The sequence below is a fragment of the Rhodamnia argentea genome, chromosome 5, assembly GCF_020921035.1.
Source record: "Rhodamnia argentea isolate NSW1041297 chromosome 5, ASM2092103v1, whole genome shotgun sequence".
NCBI classification, from domain to species: Eukaryota; Viridiplantae; Streptophyta; class Magnoliopsida; order Myrtales; family Myrtaceae; genus Rhodamnia; species Rhodamnia argentea.
The window spans coordinates 4742646-4758629 of record NC_063154.1 but is presented as its reverse complement, the minus strand read 5'-3'; the positions used below and the strand labels follow the sequence as shown (position 1 = coordinate 4758629).

The following is a 15984-nucleotide window of genomic DNA, read 5'->3' as shown; positions in this document are numbered from 1 at the left end:
TGATTGAATTGCCACAGTTGCAGTTTTCTTCTTTCGTTTCTGGCCCGAATCTATCTCCTGAAGGGGGAATTTCACCCAGTATTTGAATAATGTTCATGGTGTGCACTTGCATGCATGAGAATAATATCTGCTTCTTTGTGCTCACCAATTATCATGTCCCTTTTTCCGGACGTTATCCAGAATTATTCTATGATTCTCATCCCGGTCTTCTTGACTTTTTACACTATTCATCTCTTTACAAGGAGAATTACAAAAAAAAATTTCTTAAATTCATTATAATTGTGTCAATTCAATCTTAAACTTTTTTTTTTGGTCAATTGAGTCCTAAATCTTTTGCGTTATACTAATTCAGTTCATCGGGCCAATTTTGATGAGAAATCGCTGACGTAGCGTGGTCGGTGCTAACGTAAATGATTTTTAATAATATTTTAATATTTTAAAAAAAATTTTATGGATTTTCTTTGTCTGTTTTTTTTCCTTCCCTTCCCTTCCCTTCCTTCTTCCTCTAGCCGATCGTCGAGGTCCAATGACCGGCTAGAGGCGAGGGCCAGCGAGGTCGACGTAATGATCTAGTTCGATGAGGGCGGGGAGTGGTTGCCGGGGCTAGAGAGCCTGGACCGGGAGTGGCTCATGGTTGACTTCTAGAATGCGAAGGGCGCATGAATGAATTGAACTATGCATCGAATAGGAGGTGAGTGATTCTAGTGTGTGTGGCTCATGGTTGACTTCTAGAATGCGAAGGGCGCATGAATGAATTGAACTATGCATCGAATAGGAGGTGAGTGATTCTAGTGTGTGTGCGTGCGTGCGTGCGTGCGTGCGTGCGTGCGTGCGTGTGTGTGTGAAAATTAGAATTAACTCAGGCGCTTTTTGATGTAATGGTTATGCTTAGTTTTGAAACTCCAAAGGCAAGCATGCTCAAATGGGAGCACTCCCAACATGGATGATCTCCTGGGAAGATGCCCACATGTACGTCAAAGGACAAAACCTTAAGGCTTGGTATGGTATCTGGCCAAAGTGGATAGCATCTTAGTAAGTTAATCCAAGGTGTCACAGTCGATTTTGTGGCCTTTGGCAAAGCTCGCCCCCACCGGTCATTGGTGATGGCGAGGTGCTGAGCGAGGTCAATCTCGCCGGATCCCGATGATAGGCTAGAGGAAAAAGGTAAGGAAAAAGAAGAAAGGGAAAGAAAAGAAAAGAAAAAAAAAAAAGGAAAAAAATAAAAGTTCAAAAAAGTATTGGAATATTATTAAAAATTATCCACATCGGCGTTGATCGAGCCACGTTAGCGATTTCTAGCCAAAATTGACTGGATGTACTGAATTGACAAAACAAAAAGATTTAAGACTGACTTGTCACAATTACAATAAACTTGTCACTTTCTAAATAATTCTTCCTCTCTTTCTTTGGTCAAAATGAGTAGGGCAACACTTCTTTTCTTCAACTTTTCAAGTTCTTCTTGGTGCAACGACGAGCGTTTTCTAGCCCAACTTGCAAAGCGAAGAGAATACAGATCTTCGTGACTCGGAGAATTTGAGAGGCCACCACCGTTACGAACGAATGATTCACTGTCTTTTCCCTTTCCTTCCACGCAGGAAAAACTGGTTCAATGAAAGTGCAGTTAGGATGCGATTAGTTCAGCATTTTTGGAATACTGAAGGCCCTATTAACGAAAAATAGTGAGTTGCCTATTTTGTCGTCCAAACCTTACTAAAAATCAAACTTTACCCTTCTTAAAAAGTAAAACCCTAGATCTAGTGTTCATTTTCCTTCTTGAGCGAGAGGTCGGTGAGGACAGACCTGGCTGACGAAGGGCAGCAAGCGTTGCCTAGGTCGCGCGACCTAGGTAGCCCTCACCGCCCTTCGCCCTACCCTAGGTGGGCGTGACCCGGGCAGCCCTCATCGCCCTTCGCCCGACCCTAGGTGGCCTCTACCAATGGCCACCGGCGCCGGATCTGGTATGCCAGCGGCCCGAGCCGGGCGATGAAGGGTTTTGATTTTTGGCAATAAAAAAAAATGAAAAAAAATAGAAATATGCAAAAAGCCCTTTGCTATTTTTTTTTTTTTTGGCCAAACACTATTAATCCAAAGTTGCATTTCAAAGGATTTTTTCTTTTACCAAACGCTATTTGCGTTTCTCCAAAGTCATTTAGGCTAAAGATATTTGCATTTTCTCAAAAGCTCATTTCCAAAGCCGAACCAAATATACCCTTAATCTACGGTTGAAAAGTTAGGATGCATCACTTATGTCGAAGAATATAGCGCGGAGTGTTTCGATCTGATACTCGAAATTGCGGACGAAATTTGGACATCAATGTCTCCCTTTGGTCGACATTTCGTGACGAACGCAAAAAATTCATGAACCATGAACGAGGATCTTGTGCATTTCCGATTAAAGATAACAAGTAGCCACGGTAACTTCCCCGTAAGATCTCATCCGTTATGTATATGACACATTTTCTCCGCAGAACAAGCCGGGGAGGGTCATGTTTTTCCGAAGAGGGAGCTCACAATCACAAGATCTTCACGTGAGCTTAATGACCTAATCCCATGCATCACGTCCATAGAGTAAAACACAAGCTAAACCAGCCCTGGGGCTCATTAGCAACTATAAAAACGAGTCGATCAACATCGAAACCAACACCGACGACATCTCCTTTTTCCTCCGCATAAACTTGTCCTAACATGGGTAATCTGCATATGCACATGAGGTTCAAAAGATCGACCTGCTTCTGGGTCGTGATCGTTTTGATCTCCTTCCCGTGGCAATCGCTGTCATCGCCAGCCTCACCCGTTCCCGAAATTGATGCTAACGGGCGGCCGAAACCACGGAATGTCCGGTGTCACCTACATTTCTTCCCGAACTGTTTCTTGGTTTCGCACCCTTGTCCCTCGACCTGCCCGACGAGTTGTTTCATGGATTGCAACATATGCAAGCCCGTCTGCAGTAAGTGATCATGGATCTATATAACGTGGTGTGTCTCATTCTTTGTCTGTACTAATGTTCACTTGTCGGATGAAATTTGACCACGGTAGGTTGCAATTTCCCCGGTGCTGTGTGTCAAGACCCGCGGTTTGTGGGTGGAGATGGCAACACGTTCTTCTTCCATGGCCGGAGAGATAGGGACTTCTGCTTGGTCTCCGACACCAACTTCCACATCAACGCCCACTTCATCGGCAAGCGAAACCCTAGCCTCAAGAGGGACTTCACTTGGGTCCAATCCATCGGCGTCGTCGTCGGCTCGCACAAGCTCCTCATTGGCGTGAAGAGGGCCTCGACATGGGATGACAAGGTCGATCACCTCAACGTCATCCTCGACGGCGCGCCCGTCTCGCTCCCGGCCAAGGAAGGCTACAAGTGGCGGTCCCCAGCACCGGCCTCGCCGGCCTTGTCCATCTCCCGGACTGGCGAGACCAACAGCCTTGTGCTCGAGGTGGAGGGGAACTTCAGGATCACGATGACGGTGGTCCCGATAACGGCGGAGGAGTCGAGGGTCCACGGGTATAACATCACGGGCGACGACTGCTTCGCCCACCTGGAGCTAGGGTTCAAGTTCTACAACCTCACTGACTTTGTGGACGGAGTGCTCGGCCAGACTTACCGGAAGAGCTACGTGAGCAAGGCCAAGCCCGGGGCGGTGATGCCGGTGATGGGCGGTGCGAACAAGTACACGACCTCAAACATATTCGCGACCGATTGCTTGGTGTCGCGGTTCGGCCGGCGTCTTCCGACTGCTAGCAACGTCCGCAAACACGAAAGCTTGGTCTGCAAGAGCGGGATTGAGGGGTCGGGGTTGCTTTGTAGAAAGTGAAAGTGAAAATAATCATTGAGAGGTTGCAATAACTGTGAATCTCTCATGAATAAAACAATCACAAATAAAGTTTCAACGCATATCAGCTTGTTCCGCTTAATTTTCTCATGCCAGGGTTCAACCCAAAAAAAAAAAAAAAAACACAGCAGTCTTCTCATGAAAGAAAAGTCGAAAAATAACTGCACTTTGATTTACATATAAGGGTTAATACTATGAAAAACTCCAAACCGGTATACATGCGACACATTCACCATAAACTAATTTTTTGAACACAAAAAATCCAAAACTGGTACACTCAAGATAAATTTACCTCAAATTGAATCACAAAAAATCTCAAACCGATACACCCGTGACAAATTTACCCCTATTAATTTATGTTAAATTGGACCAATACCACAAAAAACCCAAATTAGTACACTTATAATAGATGAAGGGTAAAAATCACAAATCGGTACACCTGTCAACCGCCATGTATTGTTTGACTCGATAATTTGATGGAAAAAAATTTAACAGAAATTAACGGAAGGCAAATTTATAGTAAGTGTACCAGTTTGGATTTTTTGGGATCAAAAACTTAGTTTGAGGTAAATTTATCACAAATATATTAATTTGAAATTTTTCGTGATATTAACCTCCATGTTGTTAAATTTCTAAGAGGGAAACATATATTCGACATATGTAAGTAAATGTTCATACGCCAGACGACCAAAATGGCAATTTTCACATCCGTTAAAACCGTGGGAGAGACCTCAAGAGTCACGTGAACACGATCTATAATTCAGGAGATCATTGCCTAATGAATTATAAAACAACCGACATTTTTATTTTATTTATTTATTTATTTTGTTTACAATAGCTAGGCGCATTTTGCGCCACAAGAAATGTCGGTGATCACAATTTTTATTTTATCGGGAAGGATGACTTTTTTCTAATCGAAACCAGAATATGTAAAAGTGTTATGATCATAGGGTCAATTTTACTCTTTAAATCGATGAACATCACTCGAGAAAGCTTTCGTGGTCGATACGAGAAAACAGTGCAATGTGGTATAAAAACTAGTCGGAACTTGGCTCATTTTGCCAATTCGGTCCTAAACATTTTCAGGTTGTTGATTCATTCCTAAACATTTTCAGCTTTTGCCAATTCAACCCTAAACCTTTTAAGTCTGTCGATTCATTCCCAAACATTTTCAGCTTCTGCTGATTCGGTTTTATTGGTCGAAAATCGCTGATGTGAATGATGGTTGTTTAACGAGGCACCGTCGTTGCTGACGTGAACAATTTTTAGTAATATTTAATATTTGAATTTTTTTTTTTTATTGTTTTCCTTTTTTTTCCTCCCGCATGGGGTGAGGGCCGCCCCGGCTAGCTTCACGCAAGGGCAGCCCCGGGCAAGGGTTGCCCTCATGAGCCTAGGCGAGGGCGGCCCTCGCCCTACGTCAACAAGGGCTTCCCTCGCCTGCTGCCATAGAAAAAAAAGGGAAAAAAAGAAAAAAGAAAAAGAAAAAGAAAAAAGAAACAAATTATAAAAATTATAAAATATTAGAAATTGTCCGTGTCGGCATCAAGCGAGTCACGTTGGATAACCAGCTTCCACGTCAATGATTTCCAGGCAATAGGACCGAATCGGCAAAAGGTGAAAGTGTTTAAGAATGAATCAACAAATTTAAAAGGTTTCAAACTGAAGTGGCAAAAGTGTGAAATGTGTAGGACTCTTTTGACAATTTTCTCCCTAAATTTCTCTAATAACAAGTTCTAATTATTGGGTTTTGTTAGCATAATAATTTTTTGGTGATTGTAAAAGTAACATCATATTGTGGGTCATAAAATTTTAAAGAAATGGACCCCATAATAATTTTTTTTTATCATTTATTATTATTATTATTATTATTATTATTTCGCTCAGAATAGTTTGTTAATCTCAACGTGAATTAAGAATAGTCACATAATCATTTCTCACTACTGTTAGAATGGAATAACTAGGTTTTTCCTTTCCCAGTGTCAGAATGTTGGTGGGGAAAAGGATTCCCATATCTTAATTGTGCGGTTCATTAGATTAGGTAACATTGATATTCCATCAATTATTTTAGGGGGAAATCCAGCTAGCTACGCCCTGAGGTTTAGACTTTTGAGGAAGTCAAAAGCATGGCCAAAAATTAGGTTTTTTGGGTCATGTTCTTGATGAACCGTAGAAAATTTCAGATTGTCTTCGTTGTGTATCGATAAAGTATGTATACAAAAAGTGTATATCGTAATGAAAATGATCATAAAAATAAGACAAGAATACCACGAAACATTGACAAAATCCGGCTACTGTGAAATCCCAACTTGTAAAAAAATGGATCATGAAATTGTCACAACAATATGTCTTATTTTCTTTTGGAAGTTAGATTTAGCATAGCATTGAATATACATGTAAAGTGCAAAATCACCATTCATATCATGCTTTTTTTTTTTATACCGATGTTATTGATTTTTAATTAAGAAACCTCTATCAACAATATAAAATGTCCAAGGTCCAATATTGAAATATGTTTTAGAGATTTTCCCTGACTTTATCCTTGTCAATTGCCCCCTTACTCAACATAGGGTCGCTCGCGATGGTGTGTTTGGCAATGCCCTCCGCATGTTGGTCTGCAGAAGTGGATCTTCAGCAACCACGGGTGTGTCTTGTCTTGCTGATGTAGCTTGCACGCCAAATTGCTTTTTTTTTTTTTTTAATTTTCATAAATAACAAATGCCTCAAATGGAAAAACCAATGCAAAGAATTGAAAAATTAAAAGAAAAATAGACCTTTTTATTTTTATTTTTTTTGCGTTGCTTACAATTTTTGGAAATTAATTGCGAGACGTCCAATCAGAGAGAAAGATAACGGGGAAACGTCCATTTCGTTAGAGCAATTATCATGGTACTAGCCTACGAATGAAAAAATAATTTGGACAAAAATTATGTGGGGGAAACTATGTAGGGGGCGATGATGACGCAACCCATGACGTGTTTACGTGTGCAACTGTGGACCATGTAAATTTTTTTTTTTGGTCGGAATAAAAATAGAAATTTAATGCGACCGACTTTACCTTCGATTCTGCAAAAAAATCAGCGGTTCATTCGTTTGTTTTTCTATCTTCTCTTTCCTTAATATTATCTTTCAACTTAATTTGACAAATTCTAGATGCATTCATTTAATAAACAATTTACATATATATATATATATTAATGAAGTTTGACCACGTTTCCCCGTACTGCTTAGAAAGCTTCGGGCCCCCACATGGCTCAAAATGCAGCCCCATTATGGTTTTCACATGTAAATTTGTGTTTTCTTTTTGTTAATATCATAAAAATTTTAAACTGAATATCTATATTAAATTTAGCCCAGAGTAATATTACTTCAAATTGGTACATATGTGATAAGTTTTCATTAAATTATATTAATATCACGAAAAACTCTAAACTAGTATACATGTAATGAACGGAGAGTAAAAAGCCACAACCGATATACACGTCAACCGCTATATGTCATGTAATTTTTTTTTTTTATGGAAGATAAATTTGTCATAGGCGTATCGGTTTAAAATTTTTGGTAGTCAAAAAATTAATTTGGAATAAGTTTGTCATATGTGTACTAGCTTGATGTTTTTCGTAGTATTAACCCCTTTTTTTTTTTGCCCCTCTTTTAGACGCTTTTGAAATGCCGACTCTTATCGAGATTTTGAGAAAACTCTACGCCGCTTCAGATGTAAACAAACTAATTGGGCATGCTCATACAACACCATTTCACCTAATCATCCAAATTAGTTATGTACATGCGTTTACTTGAAAATGGAGGAGTCTTTTCGTGGATCATTTGAAGAATCAGTTACATAAAGCTTTATTCAATTGTCTATACAAATGCATTAAATTCTCCTCCGCCATGATAAGGACTAGTGAGCTTTCCATGCATGGTGGAATATCGATTCATCAGGAATCCTATATCAAGCGAGCAGAGGTGGCAAAATATGTCTACAATCAATTATTTTAGCATATATTTAAGAGTGTGAGCCATGAATGAGTTATCTTAAGTTTCGAAAACAAGCTTAAGTGGGTACAAGCTTTTAATGTTCCTGGCCAGCTCTGGTCGGCAATCCGTTGCAGAAATGGACGTGGGAAATAGAGTTCTTCTCACGATTGACTCGCTTTCACAACGTGTGCGGAGAACTCAAGGCGTCGAGGGCTCCGACCGAGGCTTGGTAGTGGAGGCCCTAGGATCCCGGCTAAAGCCGCTGCGCATCATCATCTTGACAGTGCTCAGAGCTTCCTCAAGGCAGCCGAGACGGTAGAAAGCAGGCAATTAGCGCATTGAAGGCACTCTTGCGGGAGATGCCACGGTCAAGGTGAGGGAGATACGCGACAAACAACCCAATCACAACGGATGAAAATTGAATTTTTAAATGAGTCATAAATAAGTTTCTAGAGAGTTTATTTATGCCCGATACTGGTTGGATTTCGATATCATAAACCCGTTTTCACTCGGCATTTCGAATGTCTGACAACCCATTTACAACCCAATCCCAAATATATTGAAGTCCAATTCTCTCGAACGCTCATGCGGTGCGAGATGACGACCCGTCATGTCATCCCATGTCATATAGACCTATTCTAACACTACTAGTGAAAGGCCATGCCTACGACGACTCGTCATCTGACCCCTCTGAGCGCACACAAGTTGTGTGAGCCACGAGAAAATTTCGACATCAAATGTCGGGCGCGTGCCCTTTGCGTCCATATGAACCGTTGAATCAGATCCGGTGGCATTCGTCGGATTCAATGATGAATAGTGGCTCGTGATGAATAGTGGCTCGTGAGATAGCGACGCGGGCACGTTCGTGGGTTCCTATATTGCTAAAGCAGGACCAATCACCAAACTTTGAATCAAAATGTTTAGCTTTGTATTTTGATTAAGGCGGGTCGTAATTTTGTGTTTAATATCTTTTTCCCTGAGTCAACACTAATCAATTGGCCACACTTTTTTTTGGGGGGGTCAAATTGGCCACACTTTACCAACCCATAATACGTTAAAAGAAGTTAACAGGAGTGCAATTTCCGTGAAGATGCTTCCATGGTGGTTAGCACAAAACATCCTCAACATTTATGGCTAATATTCCAATCGATGAATTACGAAATATTAATCGAAAATGACTTATAAAAATTTCATTAAAAATGGAATTTAATTTTTTCTAATAAATTAATTCCTAAACACTTTTCACTTCTTTTATGGAACGGAAATCGATTTGGTATCGCAACTTCTGATGCAGAAATTCGTTAGGTTACGTAACTGCATTTTCCTACTTCTTGAGCATTTTTTTTTTTTTACTTCATAAGTAGTTTTAGAGCCACTTGAAGAAGTAAAAAAATAATAATCAACTTCTACTCAAAGGCAACAAAATCAACTTCTGTTCAGAAATAGAAGTAGAAAAATCAATTCATGGTCGGAAGTTAATTTATAGAGCATAAGTGTTGCCAAGTGCGCCCTAAATAATCCGTAAACATTATTTTTACTTACCCTCTAGCTAACACGTGCACGTCGGCTCTTCTATATTTTCTCCTACGGCCACGACCCATCCGCCGCTAGTCCCGTTCCCCACCAAAAGAGATGTACAAAGTCAACAACCACTTCGTTCATGAACACAAAAGTAAAATGATATTTTTCATGTAAAGCTTACATTATGATGCTTAATAATACCTAGGGCTTAATTTATTTTCTTTCCGAATTGTTTAATTTACAACTTATCTCCCCTTTTAGCCCATGTGCCAAAATCTTTTAGGGGACTGTTACAACTGGACCAAATCCCACAAAAAAAAAAGTCTAATATTATATGTATTATTTATCTCTTTTCTCAACGACGCTAGGTTTCTCCTATAAATGAGAGATCTTTCACTCTAATTTGCAGCTACCCAGGCGAACTTTTCCTTCCCAATGTGAATCTTCCTTTGATATTGTTAAGAAATATCATCAATGGAGTTCATAGGATTCTCATTGCTTCATAAGCTTCAGACTTCTCCTTGCTTCTTCTTCTTCTTCTTCTTCTTCCTCTTCCTTTTGTTGTTCACCATCTCTATATTTCTGATCTTCTGTGTATTTCTCTGGTTTGCGAGACGCAAACTTTTGTGCCAATGCCACATTTGCGATAGTTACCGTACGTCTAGTTGGGCAGATGAGTTCCACAACCTTTGTGATTGGTACACTCACCTCCTCAAGGAATCTCCATCCCAAACCATCCACATCCATGTTCTTGGCAATGTTGTTACCGCGAATCCGAAGGTGGTCGAGTACATGCTCAAGACGAGATTCGACAATTACCCGAAAGGGAAGCCTTTCTCCATGATCCTTGGCGATCTTCTCGGCAAGGGCATTTTCAATGTCGACGGAGATTGGTGGGTATTCCAGAGGAAGATGGCGAGCCTCGAGCTGGGGAGCATCTCTATCCGGTCCTACGCATACGAAACCGTCACCAAAGAGATAGAGAACCGGCTCCTCCCGCTTTTGTCAGCAGCAGCTGAGGACGGGAAGAGGATCTTGGATCTACAGGACGTTTTCCAAAGGTTCTCTTTCGACATCATTTGTAATTTCTCTTTCGGGGTAGACCCGGGGTGCCTCGAGTCTTCCATGCCCATTTCTAGCTTTGCTGAGTCGTTCAACCTCGCAACAAAGTTATCGGCGGAGCGAGCCCTTGCGATCACTCCATTAGTGTGGAAGATGAAGAGGCTGCTCAATGTCGGCTCGGAGAAGAAACTCAATGATGCTGTCAAAGTAGTCAAAGTCCTTGCGAAGGATGTCATATCACAAAAGAGGAAGTTAGGGTTTTCCAACCACCAAGATCTTCTTTCGAGATTCATGGCTTGCGTAGATGACGACAAGCATCTAGTAGACATTGTCATTAGCTTTATCCTAGCCGGTCAGGACACGATGGTGTCGGCATTGTCCGCCTTCTTCTGGCTGCTCGGGACACATCCCGACACCGTGTCAAGGATTCGGAGCGAGGCCAAGGAAGTCATCAACGGGGATCAAGGATTTGCGAGTTTTGAACAAATAAGGGCGCTGCATTATTTGCATGCGGTGGTATATGAAAGCTTGAGATTATTCCCACCCATTCAATTCGACTCAAAATTTGCCCTAAAGGATGATGAACTTCCAGATGGAACGTTTGTTAAGGAAGGCACAAGAGTTACTTACCACCCTTATGCAATGGCCAGGATGGAACGAATTTGGGGGCCCGATTGCATGAAATTCGAGCCTGAGAGGTGGATCGAAAATGGCAAATTTTGTCCTCCGAACCCGTATAAGTACCCGGTCTTTCAAGCTGGGTCAAGGGTTTGCCTGGGGAAGGAGATGGCTATAGTCGAGATGAAAATCGTGGCGCTATCTGTCCTACGAAAGTTCGACATCACGGTCGTCTCGCCAGCGAATGGACCCCGGTTTAGTCCGGGCCTCACCGCGATTATGAAGGGTGGGGTTAGGGTTCTGGTCAAGAAGAAAAGGGACGCTCCACCCTAGGGGGGGAATTGATTTCGCAACCTGAAATTGGTTACGTGATGGATGAGTTTCAGTGAGTAAACAGTTCTGCAAAGGAATGCGAGAAAACGTCAATTTTCGGAAAAAGGATGTCCTTAGGTGCAAAGGTGGTCCAAAAAACCAAAGGTAGAAGAAGAGAGAGAAATGATGCACGGTACAGAAATTTGTCCCACAATAAGGTGGTAGTATAGCCTAATCCCGAAATGGGAATTGCTTTATTGTTTGTCGTCACTAGCTCCAGAAAAATTTTCGTGCTTTTTTATTTTATTTTTTAATCTATTTAGTGAAATTTTGACACCATGTAGCAAGTGGGACTAGCTGGTTGAATATCACAAAAGTCCTCAACTACTAGTTTTATGTATCTTGGCGAACTTTTTTTAAGGGAATTGATTGTGTAATATCAAGTGGCCATAAGACTAACATCCTATTTTGTGCCATAAAAAATAAATTATAATTAATTAAAAATTACTTTGGGATCCACTCTTTTAAGAATTTATGACTCATAACTTACTGTTATTCTCACCGTCATTCCAAAACTGTTATGTTAGCAAAACCGTTTTTCTAAATTTGACTCTCTCTCTCTCTCTCTCTCTCTCTCTCTCTCTCTTTACACACACGTTTATATAATGGCAATTGATCCAATATGCTAGTAATGAATAGAATTAAACATAGGTGACTTCTATGAAACCTAAGCTAGCTCCTACGGCTTTAAATAACACCTTCTAATATGTGCCATAGCATAGAGGGTATTTGTTGGTAATCTATCAATTCTACCGCAGCAAGCAAGAATGGCGATTTCGAAATTTTGTTGGTCAACGAGAAATTTATCTGTAAATAACGCTTTGGTGTTTGCAATTCTCTTACCTCTAAAAAAAGGCGATCACGACTATGATGCCTACCTTGGATAAATAAACTCCATGCCGATGAAGATCACCTACACGATGCCTAGATGATGGGGTAGGTAGTGAACTTTTCGATTTTAGTAGAGTAATTGTTCGTTTATTTAAGGATTCGTTTGTGTCGCGGAAAATAAGTGATTTGGAAAATATTTTTCCTAAAAATAAGAGATTGTGTCACTTACAAAAATAAATGAACATACCTTATTTTCACCATCAACGGTACGATAATGTTTCGACATGTATTGTTGTCGATGATGAAAGTTTTTTTCGGTAGCTAATTATTGAGAAAATTTCAAATAAGGGCATGAAGTAGACCTTATTTCAAAGAAAGGCACTCCTGAAATGACCTCATTGTTTCAAAGAAGGGCATGATTAAGAATATTTTTGTCATTTTTGATTTTTGATTTTCATTTTTACTATTTCTTTTTTGTTGGGGCTGACGAGGGCTCGACGACCCTCGACGGCCATTGGGCAAAAGCATACGAGAGCTCACCGGTAGCTAGCGACCTCGCTTAGGCCCTCACTCAGATCAGGCCAAGGCCGGCCTCACTTGTGGCCGGCAAGGGCTCGCATCGCCCTGGTGTGGCTGTCCTTTGCCTAGGTGAGGATCGCGGCGGCCTTGGGCGGCCTCGACTGGATGAGGAGAAGAAAAAGGAAAATATAACAAAAATGAAAAAAAATGAAAAGAAGGAAATTTTTTTTCGAAAATACCTTAAGTCGAGTCCTTCTTTGAAACAATAAGAGCACTTCAAGCCCGTCTTTGAGTTAAGGTCCATTTCAGACATTTATTTGAGAAAATCAAGGCATTTCATGCCCTTATTTGAAGTTTTTTCTTAATTATTTTACGCGATGTAATTTGTCATTTTCAGAAAAAATAAATTTTAAATTATTTATTTTTTGCAAAATAAACAGAGCCAAAATCCACTACACCGACATCGTGACAGGGGCCAAGCAGTGTACAGAAGCTTGAATATCCTAGCCTTTCCTTTTCCTTTCACGTGACCTAAAATGCGTCCATTATAGGAAAGAGACACAGTGACCTTTCTAGAAATTAGCAGCATTAAGTTGATTGCTCCTAGGATTGGCAGATGGACCTGTTTCTCCAACCACCTCAGGCTCTGTATTCCAGTCTGCTACATGTCTAGATTCCGATGTCGCTGTTCACTAGCTAGGGCTTGCCACCTTGATATCAACATCAGATGAAAGTCGAGCCATATACGTTAGCTTGAGTATACTCTTAGGGTAATTATATTAAATCGTACATTCATCTAATAATTTAAACTTTTAAAACAGTTGACAGTTATCTCATTAGATCTTAAATGGCATAAGATCTTAACGTTTGTAGTTTGAAACTTTGAAGCCCCTATTTGCCACTACAATTATACATTTTCCCTGCTTAGTACTATGCAAAAAGATCGGACTAAGCATAAATGAGAGTGCTAAAATCATAAAATATTAAAACGTGCATTCATTTAATAACTTAAACTTTTAAAACAATTGTCAATGTTCCCATCGGATCTCGGATATACACAATTCTTTTTTCGCCATCTTTATCCTATAACAGCCTATATGCTATTAAGGTTTCTATTAAAACAATGTGTTTTATCATTGTCCGATCTAGTATATCTTCTATTCACTTATAACGTAAGTCTCACACTCAATTTCCCTAAAAACAAGTTCTCGTAAAGTACCTTTAGGGAAAATTGTCAAAAATATCATAAATTTATTGCACTTTTGCTAATTCAGTCCTAAACCTATTTTTTGTGCCAATTTAATCATAAACATTTTATATTTATGCCAATTCAGTCCATATGGCCAACTTTGATCGGCTAGCGCTTGTCGTAGATGTCGACCGATGTTGATGTGGATAATTTTTAATAACAAGTTAATAACTTTCAAAATATTTTTTATTCTCATTTTTCCTTTTTTTTTTCTTTTTCTCTTTCATTTTTCTTTTCCTTCCTTCTTCCTCCAGTCGGTGATTGCCGGGATAGGCGAGGCTCGCCCACGTCGGTCCTGTCCGGTCAAATTTGATCGGATGGACTAAATTGACACAAATGCAAAATGTTTATGACTGAACCGACACAAAAATTATTTAGGACTGAATTGGAATAAATGCAAAAGGTTTTGAATTGAATTAAAAAAAATAAAAAGGTTTATGACTCAATTATCAAAAGTGACACGTTTATGACTTTTTTGACACTTTTGTCTGGTACCTTTGTGATCGATTTTTGTCTAAAGGGTATATTTTTTTCCAGCAACTGTTCTTTGTGGGGTACAAGCTGTGGACATCCTTTACGTCAATCCACTAAACACAAGTGTGGGAGTGGTGTCCACGGGGCGTCACCCATCGTTTAGAAAAGTGGTGGGAGGCGATAAAATGGGTATGCTCCATTTTTATCTCGTCATCCTGTGACGGCCTATGTTTTTTGAGTCTTAGCGAAAATGATGTCTCTAAATGCAACGCAACCTATCTTTTCATCTGCTTAGAAATTCGTGTGATGAAACCATGAGATTCGCCCTATTGAACAATTCTATGCCTCTTTGCAATTTCTTTCTCGTTTGTGGTTTTCGAGTGAGAGCCCATTTGTATGGCAACTTTGAATGAGAGAATCAAATTCAATTGGGACCCTCGAAATGAATCCTTTCTTTTTTCCCCCCACCATGTGAGGAGGGTAAATGTGCTGAGTCATTTCCCAATGCATTTGTCATTTTCGTCCATCCCTTTTTTTTTTTTTTTTGGACCTTTTCTCGATACCATGTGGGTGTCGAATTTATTAAATTTCATTGACTACGAGCAATGGATAATCTCGACCTTCACGAAGGCAGGAGGACCACCACACAAACTCCACCCTTTTTTGAGTTGGTGTCTTTAACTTTGCCCACTTTTCCCCAATGCATGTCCTCTCTATTGTCCCTCTCAAGAGTTGAATTGCTTCTTTCGCGATGGTTTAGACATCGATGCATCCTTGTGTATCTAAAGGAAGAAGCTTATGTTAGGGGGAAAATTGTCCAAAAACGTCTTAAACTAATTGCCATTTTGTCAATTCAGTCTTAAACATTTTAACTTTACCAATTGAGTCATAAATATTTTCATATATTGCCAATGAAGTCCATTTAGTCAATTTTGATCGAAAATCTATAATGTGGATGTCGACCATCCTATAGTGACATGATTGGCGTTTGCGTGGAAAATTTTTAATAATTTTTTTTTTCCTTTCTTATGTTTTCCTTTGCTTTTTCCTTTTCTCTTCCCTTCTTCCCTCGGCTGGCATCGGGTGAGGGCCGCCCTCGCTTGGGCGAGTGTCAACCACCCTCGCTTGGGCTGGCAAGGGCAACCTTTGTCCAATCTAGCTAAGGGCTGCCCTCACCAGGCCAAGCCCAAACGTCCCTTGCTCGAGGTCGGCAAGGGTGGCCCCCACCTAAGGCCGGCCCTCGCCTAAGGCCGGCGGAGGGAAGAAGGGAAGGAAAACAGAAAAGAAGAGGAAGAAAAAATGTGTAGGAAAATAGTAGAAAAGAAAAAAAAAAAAAGGAAAAAAAGAAACTAACTTCACGCCGGATGTGCAATTTCCGACCAAAATTGGATGGATAAACTCGATTGACAAAACGCGAAAATGTTTAGAACTCAATTAACAAAATTAAAAGCTTTAGAACCGAATTAGCAAAACTGCAGTAGGTTTAGGACTTTTTGGACAATTTTCTCCTTATGTTGATGAATTAGGGTT

General features: G+C 40.2%; 3 protein-coding genes across 3 annotated transcripts in view; 2 read left to right on the top strand and 1 right to left on the bottom strand.

The window, feature by feature from the left end:
* Positions 1 to 15984, bottom strand: part of LOC115749848 — a 469397-nt gene that overhangs the window by 134041 nt on the left and 319372 nt on the right. The window lies entirely within an intron of this gene.
* Positions 2658 to 3903, top strand: LOC115754839. Its single transcript, XM_048279147.1, has 2 exons — positions 2658 to 2947; positions 3037 to 3903. The coding sequence occupies exons 1-2, from the start codon at positions 2686 to 2688 to the stop codon at positions 3810 to 3812; spliced, it is 1038 nt and encodes a 345-aa protein (XP_048135104.1). The 5' UTR covers positions 2658 to 2685; the 3' UTR covers positions 3813 to 3903.
* LOC115755000 (cytochrome P450 94C1-like) lies at positions 9670 to 11754 on the top strand. The gene has a single exon (XM_030694228.2). The coding sequence runs from the start codon at positions 9804 to 9806 to the stop codon at positions 11340 to 11342; it is 1539 nt and encodes a 512-aa protein (XP_030550088.1). The 5' UTR covers positions 9670 to 9803; the 3' UTR covers positions 11343 to 11754.

Bases quoted from the DNA above. Each gene is read 5' to 3' on its own strand.
- LOC115754839 (XM_048279147.1), top strand. From the start codon at position 2,686: ATGGGTAATCTGCATATGCACATGAGGTTCAAAAGATCGACCTGCTTC. The intron at 2,948-3,036 runs GTAAGTGATCAT...TGACCACGGTAG, and splicing joins CATATGCAAGCCCGTCTGCA to GTTGCAATTTCCCCGGTGCT.
- LOC115755000 (XM_030694228.2), top strand. From the start codon at position 9,804: ATGGAGTTCATAGGATTCTCATTGCTTCATAAGCTTCAGACTTCTCCT.